Source organism: Pezoporus occidentalis, unplaced genomic scaffold (assembly GCF_034315485.1).
Source record: "Pezoporus occidentalis ecotype Australia unplaced genomic scaffold, CSIRO_AGI_Poc_V1 ctg32, whole genome shotgun sequence".
Taxonomy (NCBI): domain Eukaryota; kingdom Metazoa; phylum Chordata; class Aves; order Psittaciformes; family Psittacidae; genus Pezoporus; species Pezoporus occidentalis.
This window is the reverse complement of record NW_026915158.1, coordinates 3,669,091-3,685,938: the sequence shown is the minus strand read 5'-3', so window position 1 is coordinate 3,685,938 and position 16,848 is coordinate 3,669,091. Positions and strand designations below refer to the sequence as shown.

General features: G+C 50.0%; 1 protein-coding gene across 2 annotated transcripts; it reads right to left on the bottom strand.

Moving 5' to 3' along the window:
• Positions 1 to 1,771: 1,771 nt before the first annotated feature.
• On the bottom strand, positions 1,772 to 12,011 carry SHOX (SHOX homeobox). 2 transcript variants are annotated; one of them, XM_062628655.1, is made up of 5 exons: positions 11,445 to 12,002; positions 7,991 to 8,199; positions 3,759 to 3,816; positions 3,583 to 3,671; positions 1,772 to 2,193 (listed from the first exon to the last, which is right to left on the bottom strand). In XM_062628655.1, exons 1-5 carry the CDS (start codon positions 11,716 to 11,718, stop codon positions 1,948 to 1,950), a joined length of 876 nt encoding a protein of 291 aa, XP_062484639.1. In that variant the 5' UTR covers positions 11,719 to 12,002; the 3' UTR covers positions 1,772 to 1,947. The 2 variants fall into 2 exon arrangements, with proteins under 2 accessions (XP_062484639.1, XP_062484638.1); XM_062628654.1 differs by having other exon boundaries at positions 3,583 to 3,816; positions 11,445 to 12,011.
• Between the last annotated feature and the right edge of the window lie 4,837 nt (positions 12,012 to 16,848).

The following is a 16,848-nucleotide window of genomic DNA, read 5'->3' as shown; positions in this document are numbered from 1 at the left end:
AACAAAAGCAACAAGTAGCTATCCTTGTTAGATGTAGACAAGACCAATATTTGCACTTCCTTCTTCCCACCAAAAATTAAGACAGAAAACATATAATGAACTAATTTGAAGTGAATACCATGAAAAGTAAAACATGGGGAGCCAGTAAACCCAGACACTTTGGTAATGTAATTTAAAGGATTTCCCTACTCCCCATGCTTTCTGGATTTATGGTAGTTACTTTGCTTAAGCATTAGCTTAAGACTTGGGGTCTAAACCACAGGCAAAAATTAAAATGCCCAAATATTGAACTTGTCCACCTCTACAAAACACTTTTGCAGGTTGTTTCTTTAGTTTTGGTTTGGATTCTTTGACTTAAACTAATTGTGAAAGTGTCATACAGACTCTTCAGCTTACTTCCAAAAAATATGGCACATTTAACTCGACTAGAAATCATGGCATCTACCTCTTCCCATATGCGATACATGTAACTTTATCCATTCATAGAAGACTTGGGCCGTCGTTTTGGCAAGGAGCTGCAAAGCACCAGTCTGAGCATAAAGGACTTAATTCATGGTTCTTGCAGAATTGGTTTTTAACAGAATAAGTACGGCTATTTATTTTTTTTAATCTATAATATTTACAGTATTGCACTTTACTGCACTTAATTGCATTTCACTAAAATTAACGCTGCATCAGTATTATGCCTTAAAACCATATGTCCATCTTTGTTGTATAAGTCATTCTTTCTACGTCCTGTAAAAACAGAGAGATTTTGATTGAAAGATCCAGACATTTTGGAAAAGAAAAAAATGAAAATAACTTGACCTGTTTCTATGGCACAACGCAGCTCATCGAGTTCAGATGATTCTGGCAAAACAGGTGCATTTCTTATTGTTCCCATCTTTCAAGTGACCACTAATAATTAGCAAATTCTTTTCCTCCTTTCAAAGGACATGGCCATTTGAGACGCACATTTTTTTTGTTATTGCTGCTTTTCCTTTTTTTTTTTTTTAAAAGGAAAGAAAAGAAAAACGTAAAACCAAAAAAAAAAAACCTGCCTTGCCTCAGATCTGAAATTCCACATTTAAATTCAAACCAGTTCTGCTGCAGCAGCTCCTCAGTGATGGAAGAGATTCATGGCAGTGAAATAATACTGTTGGCAACAAAGAAATGTCATCTTTAATGGAGACCAGCCCCAAGGATTTATTATTTATTATTATTACTATTTGTTGGTTTGGGTTTTTTTTCTGTTGTTTAGCTTAGTTCTAATATATTTCTGATCTTCAAAACGTGTTTCGTTTGACACATGCACAAGGTAGTAGCAAAACTGACAGCAGCAGGTGACGTTTATGCTGGAGCGATCACTTTTGCCAGGGTCAAAAAGAATTCCAAAGTGTCCCCAGTGTTCACAGATTAACATAATTTAGAGATCGTTTTCTTTCCTTTTGGGGGGTTTGTGGTTTGTTTTTGCAGTATTTTTCCCTTTTGGGGTGATTTTTTAACTCTCTTTTCTCTCTCTTTTCTCTCCTCACACCTACTTTATCCTCGGCGGAGTCTCTGACTCGTGGGTGCGAGTCCCCAACCGCGCCGCCACACGCGCGCGCGCGCTGAGCGTCAACGGCCGCCGGGGCCTCCCTTCTTCGCCCGGTTCGCCCCGGGCCGACAAGTCCCCGTTGGGGCTGGGGAGCGGGAAGAGGGCGAGGAAAGCGGGGCAAGGGTGCGGGGGGAAAGGTGTGAGATGAGGGGTGGCTGCCGCCGGGCGCTCGCAGACCTTGGGAAAGGGGAAAGGAATAAAAACAAACAAAATAATAACAAGAAGGTGGCAGGGCAGCCCGGGGAGGAGGAAGAGGAGGATGAGCGGGGTCAGACCGGAGGTCCGTACGGGTCACACACACGCCCGCCCGCCCCGGGGTGAGGTGGGGATATGGTGTGGTATGGCGTAGGGGGGGTCTGGTGTGAAGCGTGTCAGAGCCCCAGGGCCTCGGCGTGCTTCCGGGCCTTCAGCCGCAGGTCAGCGATGCTGGAGTTCTTGCTGTTGCTCTTGGCGGCGGCGGCCACCACGGCAGCGGCGGAAGCGGACTCCGCCAGCGAGGCGATGGGCAGCCCGAACGGCGGCGGCGGGAACATCAGGTAGGGAGCGTGGGCCGCCAGATGCGGGTGCAGGTGCGGGTGCGCGTGGGCCACGCCCTCCAGCTGCAGCTGGGCCTGGACCTGCGTGGGGAGGGGGAGAGGAAGGGGGACGGGGAGTGGCGGCAGAGACACGGCGTCAACATCGGGCAGCACCGACACACACACGCCCTCCCCGGAGCCACCGGTCGGTGCAGACCCCCGCAAACCTCTGAACGCGGGGCGCGGAGACGCACCTAATCCTGCGTGCGTGTGCAAAGTAAAATAAACTTAACATATATATGTTAAATACGGCCCAACGCACTGGCGCCAACAAGTGCTAAATAACTAATGTTTTTATATATATATATTTATTTATATATATATATGCTAAATAGCCAACATATATAATACCTAATTTATATTTCTATAAAAGCGAAATAGCTAATATATATGTATATAAATATATATGTATATAAATATATTAATTATTTTTTTTCAGGGATGTTTGTTTATACCTTGCTAAAAACTCTTTGGCCACGGGTCCCCTGTACAGCGGGGTGGTGTTTGCTTTAGAGCTTGCTCGACCTACACGAAGACGTGGGGTTGACTGAGAGATTTCTGCTCCGGGCAGGTTCAGGAAGGAGTTGTAGGGGGAAGGGGGGGGGGGGATTTATTTATGTACTTAATTATTTTGGTCCAAATATGTCTTAAAAAAAAAATCAATACAATTAATCTGTCAGCTCCACGTGTCTTTGAAACCGAGAAGGTGGTGGAGGGTCCCTTTGGGCTGGGAAAATCGATTCCTCGATTAATTGACAAAAAAAAAAAAAAAAGAAGAAGAAGAAGAAGAGGGAGGGATACAAGCGATGGCTGGAAGCGGGACAGAATTTCACCCCCTCGTCCGGTTTTTCCCAGGCGGCCTCCCTCAGGGGGGCCCGGGCCCCGTAGCGGCGCCGCTGCCGTCGGGAGAGGCTTCGGCAGCCCGCAGGAGAAGGAGGGGGAGAGCGGCAACGCAAGGGTTTGCACGGTTTATTCTCTTCGCCCCTCGAGTGGGAGAATTTCCTCCCACACCCTGCTCTGGCGCCGAAGCCCACCCTGGACGGTTCAGGACCAGGCCAGTCCGTCCCCACGGGGTCCCCCGGTGCTCCCCTACCCCAGGAGGCCAGCTGGGCTCTGACACGAGGGCGGGAGGCCCCAAGGCTGAGTGCCAGCCCACGGCAGGCGGCAGCGGGAGAGGAGGGCTTAGCACCGGCGGCGCCTCCCAGGGCCGTGCCACCCCTCCCCCGCTCGTCCCGGTCGCCGGGCCCGAGGGACGCTGAGCTCCCGACAGGCGGGCGGGAGAGCGCTCCTTCACGAAGCTTTATAGCCCGAGTTTAATACGTGCCAACTTGTATATAAATGGCACTTGTAAACGTGTCCGGCTTCCTCCCGTGCAAAGGATAGAGGGTCGGAGCTTGCCGGGGGAAAGAAAATAAACCCGGAGCTCACTACCTGTTGGAAAGGCATCCTTAGGGCTCCCATATTCACGTAGGGGGCCACTCTGCAGGCGTCTAGATGGCTGGCGGTTCCCAAGATCACACCTGCGGAGAGAGACGGGGACGGATGAGTGGCGAAGCGCCCGCGGCTCCTTGGCCATCCCCTCCCTGCGGCCCGCTGCCCCGACCCACCTTTGTGCATCTGGTTTTCCTGCTTTCGACACTTTGCTCTCCTATTCTGGAACCAGACCTGTGAAAAGAAAACGCAAACAAAAACAAAACGACAGAAATATATGGACGCAGGCTAGGCAGCTGCTGAGAGAGGGCTCTCTCAGGGGGAGAGGAGGAGGCGGCGAGGGGCTCCCCACAACTTTGCTGAGGTCTCTCTTCGGAGCTCAGCCCAGAGGGATGTACCCATCTATGTGCTGCGGTGGGGCTGTCTTTTTTTTCGGGGGAGGGGGGAAGGGTCCTGTTCTCTATTGCGGTTTCTCAGCAGGAGCTGAACCTAGGAAGTGAAGATTGCCCTCACACCCGGGGCACAGGGAGCCGGTCGCTTCGCACCGAGACCTCTGTGCCCCCTTTTCCCTCCCGGGCGGCCAGTGGAAGTCCTTGTTTGTGCCACCCGCCCGGAGCGAGGGGGCTTCCCCACAAACACCCAAAATAATCCCACCCGCAGGCTGAGTGGGACCCTCGGTCCCTTTCCAGTGACACCTCGGACATCCCGGGTACAGACCGCCGGGGGCCAGGTCGAGCTCCGGGTCTGGTCCTAAGGGACCGGACCGTCTGCCCTCCCCCAAGCTGGACTTGGACATGAATGGTGAAGCTCTCCGAGAAGATGCTAGATACCGAATTTGAGCAGAAAGGTCTAAATCATTCCTCGCTTCCCAAACGTTAAAAGAAAGCAAACCCCTCTTCTGCAGCATCCTGTACAGACAAGAGCACCATCTTTGCAGGCTGGGAGTAAAGAAGCGCTTATTCGCGGGAACTGCCTGCAATCCAACAATCCTTATCCTGCCCCAGCTCCAGCCGTTCCTACTGCAACGAGCATAAAGCAGACCGCTGCGCCTCGGCTGCCTCTTTTCCAAGGGTATTCCAGACCCTTCTTACTCTTCCCCTTCCGACGTGCTCGGTTTCGCTGCTCTCCCCAAACGATTGTCAGAGGCACTGACCAAAATGTTTTTCGGGCCCTTATCCTTACACCAAAATCTACCGAATATGGACAAACATTGACTTTCACCGCTGATAAAATCTTGTAGCTGAGCAAACACCTACAACCTTTGATGTTGTTGCACTTGCCAAGAGCTCATACGGTTAATTAATACTAACTGCACTTCCTATATCAAATTTTCCCTTCAAGCTTTCTTCAGTTGCCTTAATGATGGTCATTTACAACGGAGTAATTAGTGCAAAGAAAGGCTTCCAAAGGCATTAATTACCTCGGGTACATCAGTGATTTTTTTAAGTAGGAATTGGCCTTCTCGGGTTTGGAGCACCATTTTGCTTGCCTGGGGTGGCTAGGGAAGAGAGCGAAGCCGACAGACCGACAAATAGACCAGTCCCGGTCCCGTTCCCTGCCGGCTTGCGGCCAGCGCATCACCGCTGTCGCCTCTCTGCCCTGAAACACCCAGCTCGGCACAGCCTATTTTTCCCTACGAGCAATATCCCAGTATTAACAACATAGAGCTCTTCTCCTTTTAACTGGGCCGTTAGGGATTTACATATATATATTTTAAAATATTGGCATGCAAAATATCATCTAGCTTCAGAGACAATAGTACTTTTTCTTTTTTTTTTTTTTTTTTTGATTGCAAAAGCTTGCAGGAAATCTCCTTGTGTGTTTTCCCCACGCCTTCCCCCCGCCAAAGTAGTGTAAATTGTCAGAAGGAATTTAAGCAGCCTTTAAACAACTTCTCTTGCAAATCAGAACATCTTTCAAATAGAAATTATATTTAAATCTGGGAAACGAAGTGCCCTTTCCCTTTAGCTATGAAAAAATAAGATTATGAGGAATAAAAGTGATGAATTAGCCACTGCGTTAAGCGATAATAAATCAGTCTTGGTGTGATTCACGATCAATTCCAATTAGTCATGAATATGCTAAGTAAAGCACAGTACACTGTTTTAGACAGTTATTTCTTCATTAAGGATCACTCAGTGATTTCTTTCACAGATGCTCTAATCTGATTTCCTTTTGATTTCCATTAGAGACAGTGAATAATGACATTTAATTTAGCCCTGCACCATAAACCCAAAGATATTTGTTGTAATTGAATTACTGCCTGCTCCTCACTATGGTCTCATAACTTTCAATTATAACCCTGACAGCTGGGTGATATGAGTTTCCAGTACAACACTAAAAATAAAAGGTTAATAAGGACTAGCTACCATAGGAGCTTCAATTTATTTACAGCAAATTTCCACACTAAATTGAAACTATATCCTTTAACAGCAAGGGACAAGCGGTTCAAATAGGAATTAGAGAACAATTCTGAAAGTATTAAAAAAAAACAACTTTCCCTTTTCCTCACTTCTTTTCTCTGCTTCCATGTATTGATGGGTATCAAACTCTCTGCTTATTTGCCAATTAATTATCCATTTTCCCTTTTCCCCTTTTTTCCCTTTTTTTTTTTTCTTGGTGTGCTGTTTTAAGATCTGCAAGCACTTGAAGCACCAATTTTCCTGTAACTATGAACATCCTGTTAAGGTGCTGCTCAGTAATAAAGTACTTGAAAGAAAGAGTGCAGAATTCAATTACAAGTAATTTATTTTTATAGAAACAGTACATCAAGGCCTTGGAAAGATATTACAGAGCCCAAGTAAGAAGATCTGGGAAGATGACATAAGAGTTGATGTCCCCTTCAGCAAAAGTTTAATCTTTTCATTAATTTATATGCTGTGGTTAGATCAATCTTCCAGGAGCAAGTAGGACCAGCAGCACACTGAACCCCTGCAATATCCCCCGCAAGCCACCCTTCCTAAGGCATGTGCTCGGCACCATCCCTAGCCCTGCTCACTTTATACTGAGAAAGGCAAGAACTGAAGGGAGAAAAGAGCCTTTAAAATAAAAATAAATAAACCAAAACAAGAAGGAAAACAACCTAGCTACTCTATTTATTTCAGGAAATGCCTCCAGGAGGCAGCTGTTTGAAGAGAGGTAGTGCTTCACTCCGGCAAGGGCTGCCGAGGAGCGAGCCCTGCCTGCCTACTCCTCCTGGGGGGGATCATGCTTGGGGGGGGGGGGGGGGGGGGGGGGGGAACAACACACAAGCCAGCCTCTCTCCCCACGGTAGCTCGGGGCTGGGTTTCTCCTCTCACTGTGCCCTGGCGATGAAGGTGAGCACGGAGACCTCCTCCACCTGTGCACACATACCCACACAAGCACATGCATAGATACTACACACCTGCATGTGCACCTCTATCTCGGGGGGTGTGAAGGCGGTTTGTTCAGTGGAAGGGTTGTCTTGGTGGCTTTTTCTTCTTGGAGTTTGGTTTGGTTTAGGGTCTGTTAGGCCAAACACAGGGTTATAACCCAAGGCGGGATTTCCTTCAGGTTTCTCCTGCTCTGGGCCTGCTCAGAGAGCCACAGGTTGATCTTATTAATTACATTTATATATTTTTTTAATATATATACATATATCTCTTTGGGAAGGCATTCCCTAGATGGCTTAAGGGAGGAAGGGACTGGTATTTTTCCCCTACATCAAACTAAAAATGTAATCTTAAAATAATCAATGTGGAGACACCCAAACAGACCCCATCTAATGGCCCCAGAACTGCAGCAACCCGGACCATTTTTTCAAGGTTTCCAAGGCTAATTGGTGTTTAGCTGTATCTGAAGCAGACAGGGAGGGCCGAGGGGAGACACCAGCAGATGGGGTGCCATGCATTCGTATGCCTGTGTGCGAATCAGAGCGGGCACCTTTCCCCCTGCTCTGGCTAATCCCGTCCTTCTGCACCCAAACAGTCTAGTCTTATTCACAGCGATTGTTTCCTGGGAGTTTGTTTTTTTTTTTTTCTTAACGGCCCCATGAAAGAAAGGGAAGAAAGTGAGGATTAAGGGGGAGTTAATGGCACGTTTGCAAGGCAAAGTATAATAATTGTAAAAAAATAGCTAGTTGCTCAGTTATTAGAGGCTTGTCAACGCTATCACCACCCCACCATCACCACCCCAAAATATATTAGAAAAAAAAAAAAAAGAAATTAAACCGCCTTCCTAGGAAACGGAAGGCACGGACAGATATTTCCAGAGCAGAATTACTCTTTGGCAGGACAGGTACGGCGGAGTTGCAAACAGCTTCCCCCATCACACGTGTCGTCTCTGCCTTCACCTCCCCGCTCTGGATGAAGCGGGGCACTGTGCTAGGATCCGCTGGCAGTTAGGAAGTGAGATGAGGACGGTTCCAGGAACAGAGCCTTTCTCTTACCTGAACCCTAGCTTCAGACAGTCCCAGCCTCTGGCTTAGTTCCTCCCTCATGAAGGCATCCGGATAGTGAGTCTCATCAAAAAGTCTTTCCAACTCATTCAGCTGCTCTAGTGTGAAATTGGTTCTGCTCCTCCTTTGTTTGAGCTTGGTCTGTCCATCTTCGTCTTCTGACTTTACATCTTCCCTCTTCTCTTTGCACTCGTAGATCCCTACCGGGAGGGGGAAGGAAAAAACGACACTGAGCTTCCCCTCTCACCTCTCCGAAGTTTCTCTCCACAGCACACGGGGGGCTGCTCCCTCCCCTCTCTCCTTCCCCAAACTCAACCCAACCTGCGGGAGCGGGACGGGGGATCCCCGGGCCTGGCTAAGCTCGGCAGGCCGGAGGGGAGAGCTGGGCCCGGGGGTACCGGGCGGGGCTGAGCCCCGCTGTCAGGTCCGCGAGGGGCAGGGGCACCTCGGCTGCCGGCCGAAGAGAGAGAGGAAGGGAGGAAAGGAAGGAGCAGCTCTGCCTTGCCTGGCTGATGTCCCATCAGCAAAACTATATATATCGATAAAATTAATTGTATTTTCCTTACAGGGCGAGGAGATAGCCGTGCCGCCGGCTGGCACGGGCAGCTCGGGGAAGCGGCTAGTAGGAAAACCTCCGGTTCCCTGGTACTTCCAGGCCGTGGGAAAAGAAGAGGGACAGGGGGTTCTCCGTCGCCGTTTTCTCTCAAAGTAATATAGAGAGGGTTATGCAAGAAGCTCCCCACCACTGTCATAGTGAAGGCACGGTGAAAATATTTGCCTCGTTAAAGAAACTTTCCATGGGCATGAGACAGAGACCGTCAGTCCTTCTCCCCCTTATCATTGCTTCTTCCCTCAAATACTTGCCGGCAGGTCGAAACCCACGGGGCTACGGGCCTGGATGGGCAGGCGGGGGAGAACCAGCTCAAGGACCACGGGTGACTCCCAGCCCCTCCAAAACAGCAGATTCCACTCCCCATCCCAGCTCTCATGGAGCCCAAGAAGGCTCGGAGAGAGCTCCTCCTGGGCAGAGGGAAGGAGGGCTGGGGAGGCAAGGGAGAAAAAGTTGCTTCTTTTTTTTTTTGTCTTGGAAGGGGATTTATTTTGCTTTGGCAAATTACCTTTCTTCCTTACTTCCCCCCACACGCACTCTTTGCCTCAATTCCAGGCGGCCTAATTCACCGGCCCTCTTTTAAATCCGGCTAACGAAAGAGGGTCGGTGCTGGAGCAAGCGGCACCTCTGGAGCTTGAACCGGTTCCTCGGGATCCCCTGCACATCCCGGGGAGCGCATCCAGCGCGGGCACCGGCGGAGTCCGGGGACCAGCCTGATCCGGCTGCCACCTTTGTCCTGCTTCACATTCTGGGCCGTGTGGGGCTGAGGGGAAGGGGGCGGAAGCCACATCTGCAGATAACTCCGAGTTAAATCCTTTTTCCGTCACCAAATACACGTGTTATATTTATGTATATATGTGTGTATACATACACACGACTGTGCGCATGCACATATATATTAACCTATGTACTTGGGGGCATCCCAAAACCCAAATGACTAACTGCAGATCGTAAGTTAATTGAACATAATAAAAACGTCCTGAACCGCATCAGTGCTTAAGTAAGGCGGGGACCCAAGCCGAAGAGCTCGTTTTCACTTCCCAAAAGAAAACTGTCCCTGGCCGTATAACCGTTCCTCCTGGGTGGATATCGGCTGCAGAAAACTTTGGTAAGGGTCTAGCCTCCAGAGCGGGGTGTTCGCCGCTTGGGTTTAACAGCGTTTTGTTCACATTTCTCTGGGAAGAGGAATCCCTATGAAAAGACGAGGGTGCTCTCACCCAGAAAATGCCTAGGGAAAACAAGGCGCGTTCAAAAGCTCTGTCTCCTTTCGGAGATCCGAGGCTACAGCATGTCCGCGATAGACATGAAATATTAACTAGCACATCGGTGTGACTGAAATCACACGCCGGAATCAGTTGGAATTAGACTGAAACCTGGCATGAATTTAAACTGTCACAAGCATCTCAGTTCCTTCCAACTCCTCCCTTCCATCCCCACCCCCAGCCCCTCTCCATAGATTAGATGAGCTAAATATACAACCAGAATTTCGATACACAGGGAAAAGGGAGAGTAGCAAAGATGGGTGGCTTTTCCTTCGTTGGCGTTATATTTTTTTAATATATTTTTATTTTCCTGCTTTTTTTTATTATTATTTTTTAAACCACCTCCTGTGCGAATGATGATTCCTCTAAACTGAACCCTCTCGTTTCGTAATCTCAACTAGAGAAGGAAAATCAGCCGCGCTGAGCGGTGCTGGTTTGCGCAGAAGTATGGATACCCGAATATGGGATTATGACCCGTCCTTCTGTTTGGGGAGGGTGGATGGAAGAGAGGAGGATATTAAATAAGCGTTTGGGCTGTAAATTAAATTGCCTTTCCCCCAATGTTATATTAAACAAGATCAAACAGTAGGAAACAGCTGAAAGACTGGTTGTTGTTCCCTAACCTATTAACCGGTTTTTATTACCCCGTGCTAGCCAGTAGCTCCCCAGGCAGGTCCGCCTGTCTAACTTGCCTAGAAACACTTTCTCAACTTTCTAATCCCCCCCGCCCTTTTTATTCTCTCCTTCCCCTGCGAGCCTATGCGGGATTTTTAGCTGGCTTGGTTTAAAAATTGTGGTTTTTTTTAATTTAATTTCTTTGCTCTAAAGGAAGGAATGGCATTTTAGCTCTAGGGACCCGGGCAGGCCGGAGAGATGCGGTGCTGCCCGGGCCCAGGTGAGAAGGGCAGGAGGGGACCGAGGGACCAGGCTACAGGGCCGGCCGATACCTCTCCCCGCGAGGATGTTCTGTCTCACCGGGCCTGGGCAGCTCCTTCCTCTGACTAGGACAAGCTGACCAGAACAAGACAAAATGTCCAGGGAGAGTCCTTTCCACATCCAGCTTTCTCCCAGAAGAAGCAGCAGCAGCATCCTGACGGCCCGGAAACAGGAAGAGCAGGTCTCTTATGGCATTAAAACTGCCCGGACAAGGTTTCTTCGTAAAAAAATACACAGGCAGACAAAAATGTCTGACGTCTTGCGCTGCCCCCTTCCCCGGGGCGAGCGAATGCCTAACGCACGGGATCGATTTCGGATGTGAACTGGGGCCGGCCCGAGGAGAAAGGGGGATGGGGAGAGGGGGGGAAAGGACAGAAGTTGCGAGTTATTTTTCACGGCTATGTTCGTGTTATGGTGCAGGCATCTGTGTTTCTTAGCCTATGTTCCCGCCGCTGCGGGAGGGAGGCGGCCAGAGGAGGGAGGCATGATGCGGGAGGCGAGCCCGCTCCCCCCGCAGGGACCGGGGCCGGGGCTGGTGTCGGCTCAGCGCTGCTGCGGAGAACCGGGGGCGGCCGAGGAGGGGGCCGGGGCTGCCGGTGAGGGTCGCGGGGCCGAGGGAACCCTGCCCCGCTCTTACCTTCCGCCGTCCTGCCTGTGCTGAACTCCTTCAGTTTGTCCTTGTCGCTCTCTACGTGGTCTTTGAAAAGATGCACCGGGCAATGGTTGCTGCTCTCGGTCATGTCCTGCAGGTTAGAGTCAGAGTTTCCAAGCTCCCTAGAGCGAGCCAACCCACTCTCCAAAACTTCCCTGTAAGTAATCGTCTCCTTCTTGTTGCTGCTGCCACTGCCGCTGCTGCTCTCTTTGCTTTTCTGGTCAAAAGATTTGGATACAAAAGCCGTAAGTTCTTCCATGGCTGCCCGGTGATCTTATCCACAGAGATCCACTTGTTTGCAGTCGGAGATGTGGCCGTCCTCCGCACGCTGTTTTTGCACGTAGAGGATGGGCTGTATAGGGTTAGATCACTCCTGCTGTTATTTATGCCTTTCAATTTGAGATCACACTATTTATACATGGCTACCTCAGCCCAGCCCCCAGCTCTCCCTGTCTCCAGCAATTACTGACTGCTCCATAGTTGCAGGCGGACTCCGAGCAGCTATCTCCCCCACCTCAGTCCAGCAATTGGCTTTCTTTTCATTTCATCACTCTTTGGCATCTTTGCACCTTGATTTAGGGAAGTAAAGAAGCAACGGCGAAAAAGAGGGGGAGAGAGAGAGAGGGGAGTGAGAGAGAGAGAGGAATAAAAGGGAGGGATGGGGGAAGAGGAAAACATGAAAATAGGTATCTGCATTCTGTAAGCGCGTTGCAGAAATGAAAGTCGAGGAAGACTTAATTGATTATAAGGACATCCTGTGCGTGGCAACACTGAGGGTAAAAACGGACCCACAGCTAATCACATAACTATGCTCCTGCAATTAAATGTATCGCTGTCAAGAGGAAAAGAAAATGAATGTACAATAAAGAAAAGGTAATGAATAAAAAGCCGGAGATGTGCATTTGTTGTAGTCATTGGGAATTCAACCCGGTTTGCTATTTGGCTAATTTCGCTTAATTCAATGATCAAAAAAATCGGCGAACCGAAAATGCTGTTTTAAAAGTGTTGCCTGTTGTGGCGGGTGGGGGTGCGTGGGAGTGGGGGAACATGTGCAGTTAAACAAGTTATGGGGTGTCTCGGAGCTCCGTGTCGGTGTGTTCGGAGGATTTGGAGGGGGTTGCTTGCCTGGGGTGGGGGAAGGGGGGATCCATGGCTAGGGGGGCTCTCTAGATACGCGTAAATGTTGTAGGTTCTGTTTTCTTGTTTAATGTTATTATGTGGTCTGAAGGTACTGCTGGGGAAAATTAAAACCTAAACCGTTTCTTTGGCGGTAGAACTGTCCTGCCGCGTGCAGCAGAGGGATGACTTGTTAACACGAGAGTTTGTGCGCGACAAATAGAGCATTAAATCCACCTTTTTCTTTTTTTTTTCTTTTTTCTTTTTTTTTTTCTTCTTTTCCCTCTCCTCCCTAGCAAAACTTATTCTGCCGGGTTTAGGATAGGAATGGCAATAATTTCCTCACCTTGTTCTTGGTACGCTGCTGTTATTTTTGTTGTGCTCTAGTAATAATTATTAATCCCGTGAGCTGGAATAGCTGCCTGAAATTCAGCCCCGGATAACATCGGCGGCATTTCCAGTGACACCGCGAGCCACCTCATCCTCCCGCAGAACCGACTTCCCACCTATTTAGTTATTTCTGCGTCCTCTCATCGAGCTTTAACGAGGAGGGTTATTTGGTATTTGGTGGAATTTTGTCTTCTGGTTGTTTGGCTTTTTGCGTCCTTCCCGTTCCCTCTCCCACCTCGAGCTGGGGATAACCAGAGCCCATCAACATCACGCCACCCTCTGCTCTGAGTCGCAACCTCGTCGGAGCAAGGGGCCATTGTTTCTGTTCCGGGGGAGTGTGGGACTGCTCCGAAAATTAGCAGAACATTAAAACACTAAAAATACGTTTAATTAATCCAAAGGTGCCCGCAGCACCCGTGTTAACACCTCCACAGGAGGAAGGGCGGTGGTGGTGGTGGTGTGTGTGTGTAAATAATAATAGGGGAAGCAATTAATAAAGGGCTTAAAAAAAGGGGGGGGGGGGAATCAATCTTCCCCTGTGCAAATTTAAAATGATTATCTAGGGGACAAGGATTGATCATTTGATCTCGGCACTGCTGATATCTCTGACATTTATTATATTGTTGTGTCTCGGTGTCATCCTTCCTCCAGAGTTCATTTAACAAATGAGGGAGCCGAGGACGCCTTACAACTTAACAAACAGGTCTTGTCATCGCAAACGCCAATCAAATCCCAGGCTCTAATGTATATCACACGGCACCACATAAATAATAAAGGCAAACGATAGACGCGGTAGTAACGTATGGCTGAGGGAGGATCCCGCCGCGACACGCTGCTTGTGCCTCTCTCATGCAGCCCCCGCGTGTAAAGGGCTCGCGTGGATTGTCGCACACGCTGGTGGCGAAGGGTTCACGGGCACACGCAGGCACAGGGACACGGAGAGGCTCCGGGGAGCTGAGCAGTCGCCAACGGGGAAACTTTCGCCAGCCCTCGGCACCGCCGTCTGCCCCCCACCCCCGTCCTACCTCCCTAAGCAAACACGGGTGGATAGACATTTCCTAGCTCTGCTTCCCTCTCCCTCCCGCAGTCCCGCGGTGGCAGGGTGCTCTTCAGCACGGTGAATTGACACCCCCTCCTCCGGACACCCGACTTCTCTCCCCCTCGCCCCCAGCGCGCTCCCATCTCCGCGGCTCCCCCTGCGACTGCAGCACACGTGTGTGGGGGTCCGCCCTTCTTCCGGAGACCCCCGGGCCCCTTCTGCTCCCCAACACAGGGGCAAATCCAGCCCCCCTAAAACAGAGAGGGAAAAGCCCCGTTGCCCTCATCCCTCCCCATCTCTCTCCGCTTCCCGGCAGCTAGGAAGCGCTCGATGGAAAAGCCGGTCCCCCGTTCCCCCCTTGCTCCCTCAGCCCGCGGGGCGCAGCTCGGGCTGGGGCAGCCACCGGGCGCGCAAATAGCGCGGCAACCCGTGGTCCACTGCCACTCCTCGCCCCTGACGGCAGCGGGGAGGCCGCCGGGGGGGAGCCCGGCAGACGAGGGGAACTTGCCGAAAGCGAAAAGCGAAACAAAGCACCGGAAAGGGAAAAGGGGGAGAGAGGGAGGAAAGAGGGAAATAATGATAAAATTAAAAAAAAAAAAAAAAAAGGAGAAAAAAAAAAGCAGCAGCAGGTCATAGTCGCAACCTTCCCCGGGATCCGGCCGCCTCCCCACGACGCTGACCCCCGCGGGGACTGACGGCGGAAGGCGCGGACAGCCCCTCGGGCGCGCACGGTCTCACTGCGCGATCCGTGCAGCTTTGCGAGGGATGAGGAGCCCGGCCTGTCCCGGCGGGGCGGCGGGGAGTGGGTCTGGCCCCCAGTGCTGTCCACGGCCTTGCTGGCACCTAGGGCACGAGGTGCGGGTGTAGGCTAAAGTGGGGGGCACTTATGACCTCTCTGCAAACTTTGGCTGCGAGTTCAGAGGGGAATTAGGCTTATTGCTGCTCCTGATAACGGGCTGGGGAGGAGGGACGGATGGAGGGAGGGAAGGAGGCAGGGAGGGAGAGAGGGAGGGAGGGAAGGAGCTGCCGTCCAAACCCCATTCCCTTGCAGGCACGGAGCTCCTGGGACCTTGTCGCAAAACTGAGAAGTCACCAGCGCCTCTCAGAGCTGCCTTAGGATCAGTTTCTCACCCCGGGTACCCCCCGGCTTCAGCTCGGCACCCTGGGTACCCCTTTGCGGCAGCATAAGCCACCTCGCTCTCCTTGCTCCCCAACTCCCCCCAGTCCCTCCTAGGACTGTCCACCAGCTGCTTGTTGAGGGCTCCCCTGGCAGAGTAGCCTGCGGGGCACCTGCGGGACATCAGGACCCCAAATCTTTCTCTCCCTCCCTCCTTTCCCACCGCCCCTGGGCACCTGACCGGAGTCCTCCGCCTTGCTGGGCCTCCTAACTTGACAAATAGGGGTCCTGCTCATTCCACTCCCCTCTCTTTCCCTTATCCTCACTTGCCCCACCGCAAAGCAGAGCCCGCCCCGGGCCGCCTCCTTCCCGGCTGCCTCGGGCATCGGTGTCCGGCCCCGGGTACTGCCCACCCGGTGGGACAGGAATGCGAGGGGACCTTTAGGAGCCGGGAATCTAGCTCTGGCAGGGAAAAGCCCCCTACCCGGTGTCGCAGAAGAGGGCTTATTTAAAGCGGTACCGACACACGTGTTAGTTTTTACTCCTTTTTCAAAGGAACCTCTTGACCACCGTGGTTTTTCTCCGAGTTAGAGGAGAGGGATGATTATGAATGAGTTTGAGAGTCTCATTAGCTTTAAGCATTTCCAAGGAGAAGTATTGGATTTCATATTTATAAGAGGAATTTACATTTGTATATTTGCTCATGGTGTGACGTAGGGCGAGACCTATTTCCCTTCTCGCTTCCCCCCCGGATTCAGCTTATTTTGGTCGAAAAGGGGCAAATAAACAAACAGGAAAAATCACGGATTTAAACCACGCTTTAATAAGCGCTGACCAGAAGAACTAGAGTTTGTTGAGTAGATAACTGAGTCCCCTCTCCCCGTTTCCCTCCCTTCCTCCCTCCCTCCTTCTCTCTCGTGATTAATTCAGAGACTGTAATCATGGACATTGTACATCAAACCTTCCTGCTCACGCTACAGACTCCTGCAGATTTTTATTGGTTTACATGAAAGCGGGTAAACATATTTCAGAGGGTGCTCTTTCAATCTGGCTCCATTTCCACAGCATATAATTCCAAGAACAATTTGTTTTAATAATAAGAATGGATGCAGTGTTAATGGTTTTCAATTTGTGTTTTAAAAAAAAAAAAAAAAAGGAAAACAAACCCTAACATTAAATATTTATAAACATCGATCGAGGGGTTCAGGATTTTACAGACATCTTAACACATTTCATAGATGGGATTTTTTTCTTTTTTTAATTTAGAAACATGCGTCGCATTCTCTTTTATGCTGTTTATTGATTTAAGTAACATCCGTGTCTCAAGTGAGAGACTAATAGATTTTCATTAAAATAGGCTCTCTTAATCCTGATTGTGAATGGATACGATTGATCCATCTAGCACACTGCACATCTATAATATTAATAAAGGACATTATCATGGCAGGACTTGCTTTTCCGTCATCAGGGCACTTTTGCACCCCTCCCTCCCAGCCCCCCCCCCCCCCCCCCCCGCAACCTTAAAGATTTATTTGGGAGCCGTAAAACGGCCCACAGGAGGGAAACGCTTTGGGAAGAATACATTTTCATATTAGATTTTTATTTTTGGTCTCTTCAGTGGAAATACTTATTTAAAAAAAGAAAATCTACAAGCCGCTGTGGCGACATATGGTGAAAATTACAACGGTTTCGCCGCAAATCTGATCTTAAAACATTTATGTTGAGCT

What these genes read in the sequence shown, in the direction of transcription:
- SHOX (XM_062628654.1), bottom strand. Translation starts at nt 11,718, where the DNA reads ATGGAAGAACTTACGGCTTTTGTATCCAAATCTTTTGACCAGAAAAGC. An exon ending in CACAGGCAGGACGGCGGAAG is followed by an intron (nt 8,200 to 11,444) that starts GTAAGAGCGGGG and finishes CCCTCCCGGTAG; the next exon opens with GGATCTACGAGTGCAAAGAG. An exon ending in TAAGGATGCCTTTCCAACAG is followed by an intron (nt 2,194 to 3,582) that starts GTAGTGAGCTCC and finishes CTCCCCACGCAG; the next exon opens with GTCCAGGCCCAGCTGCAGCT.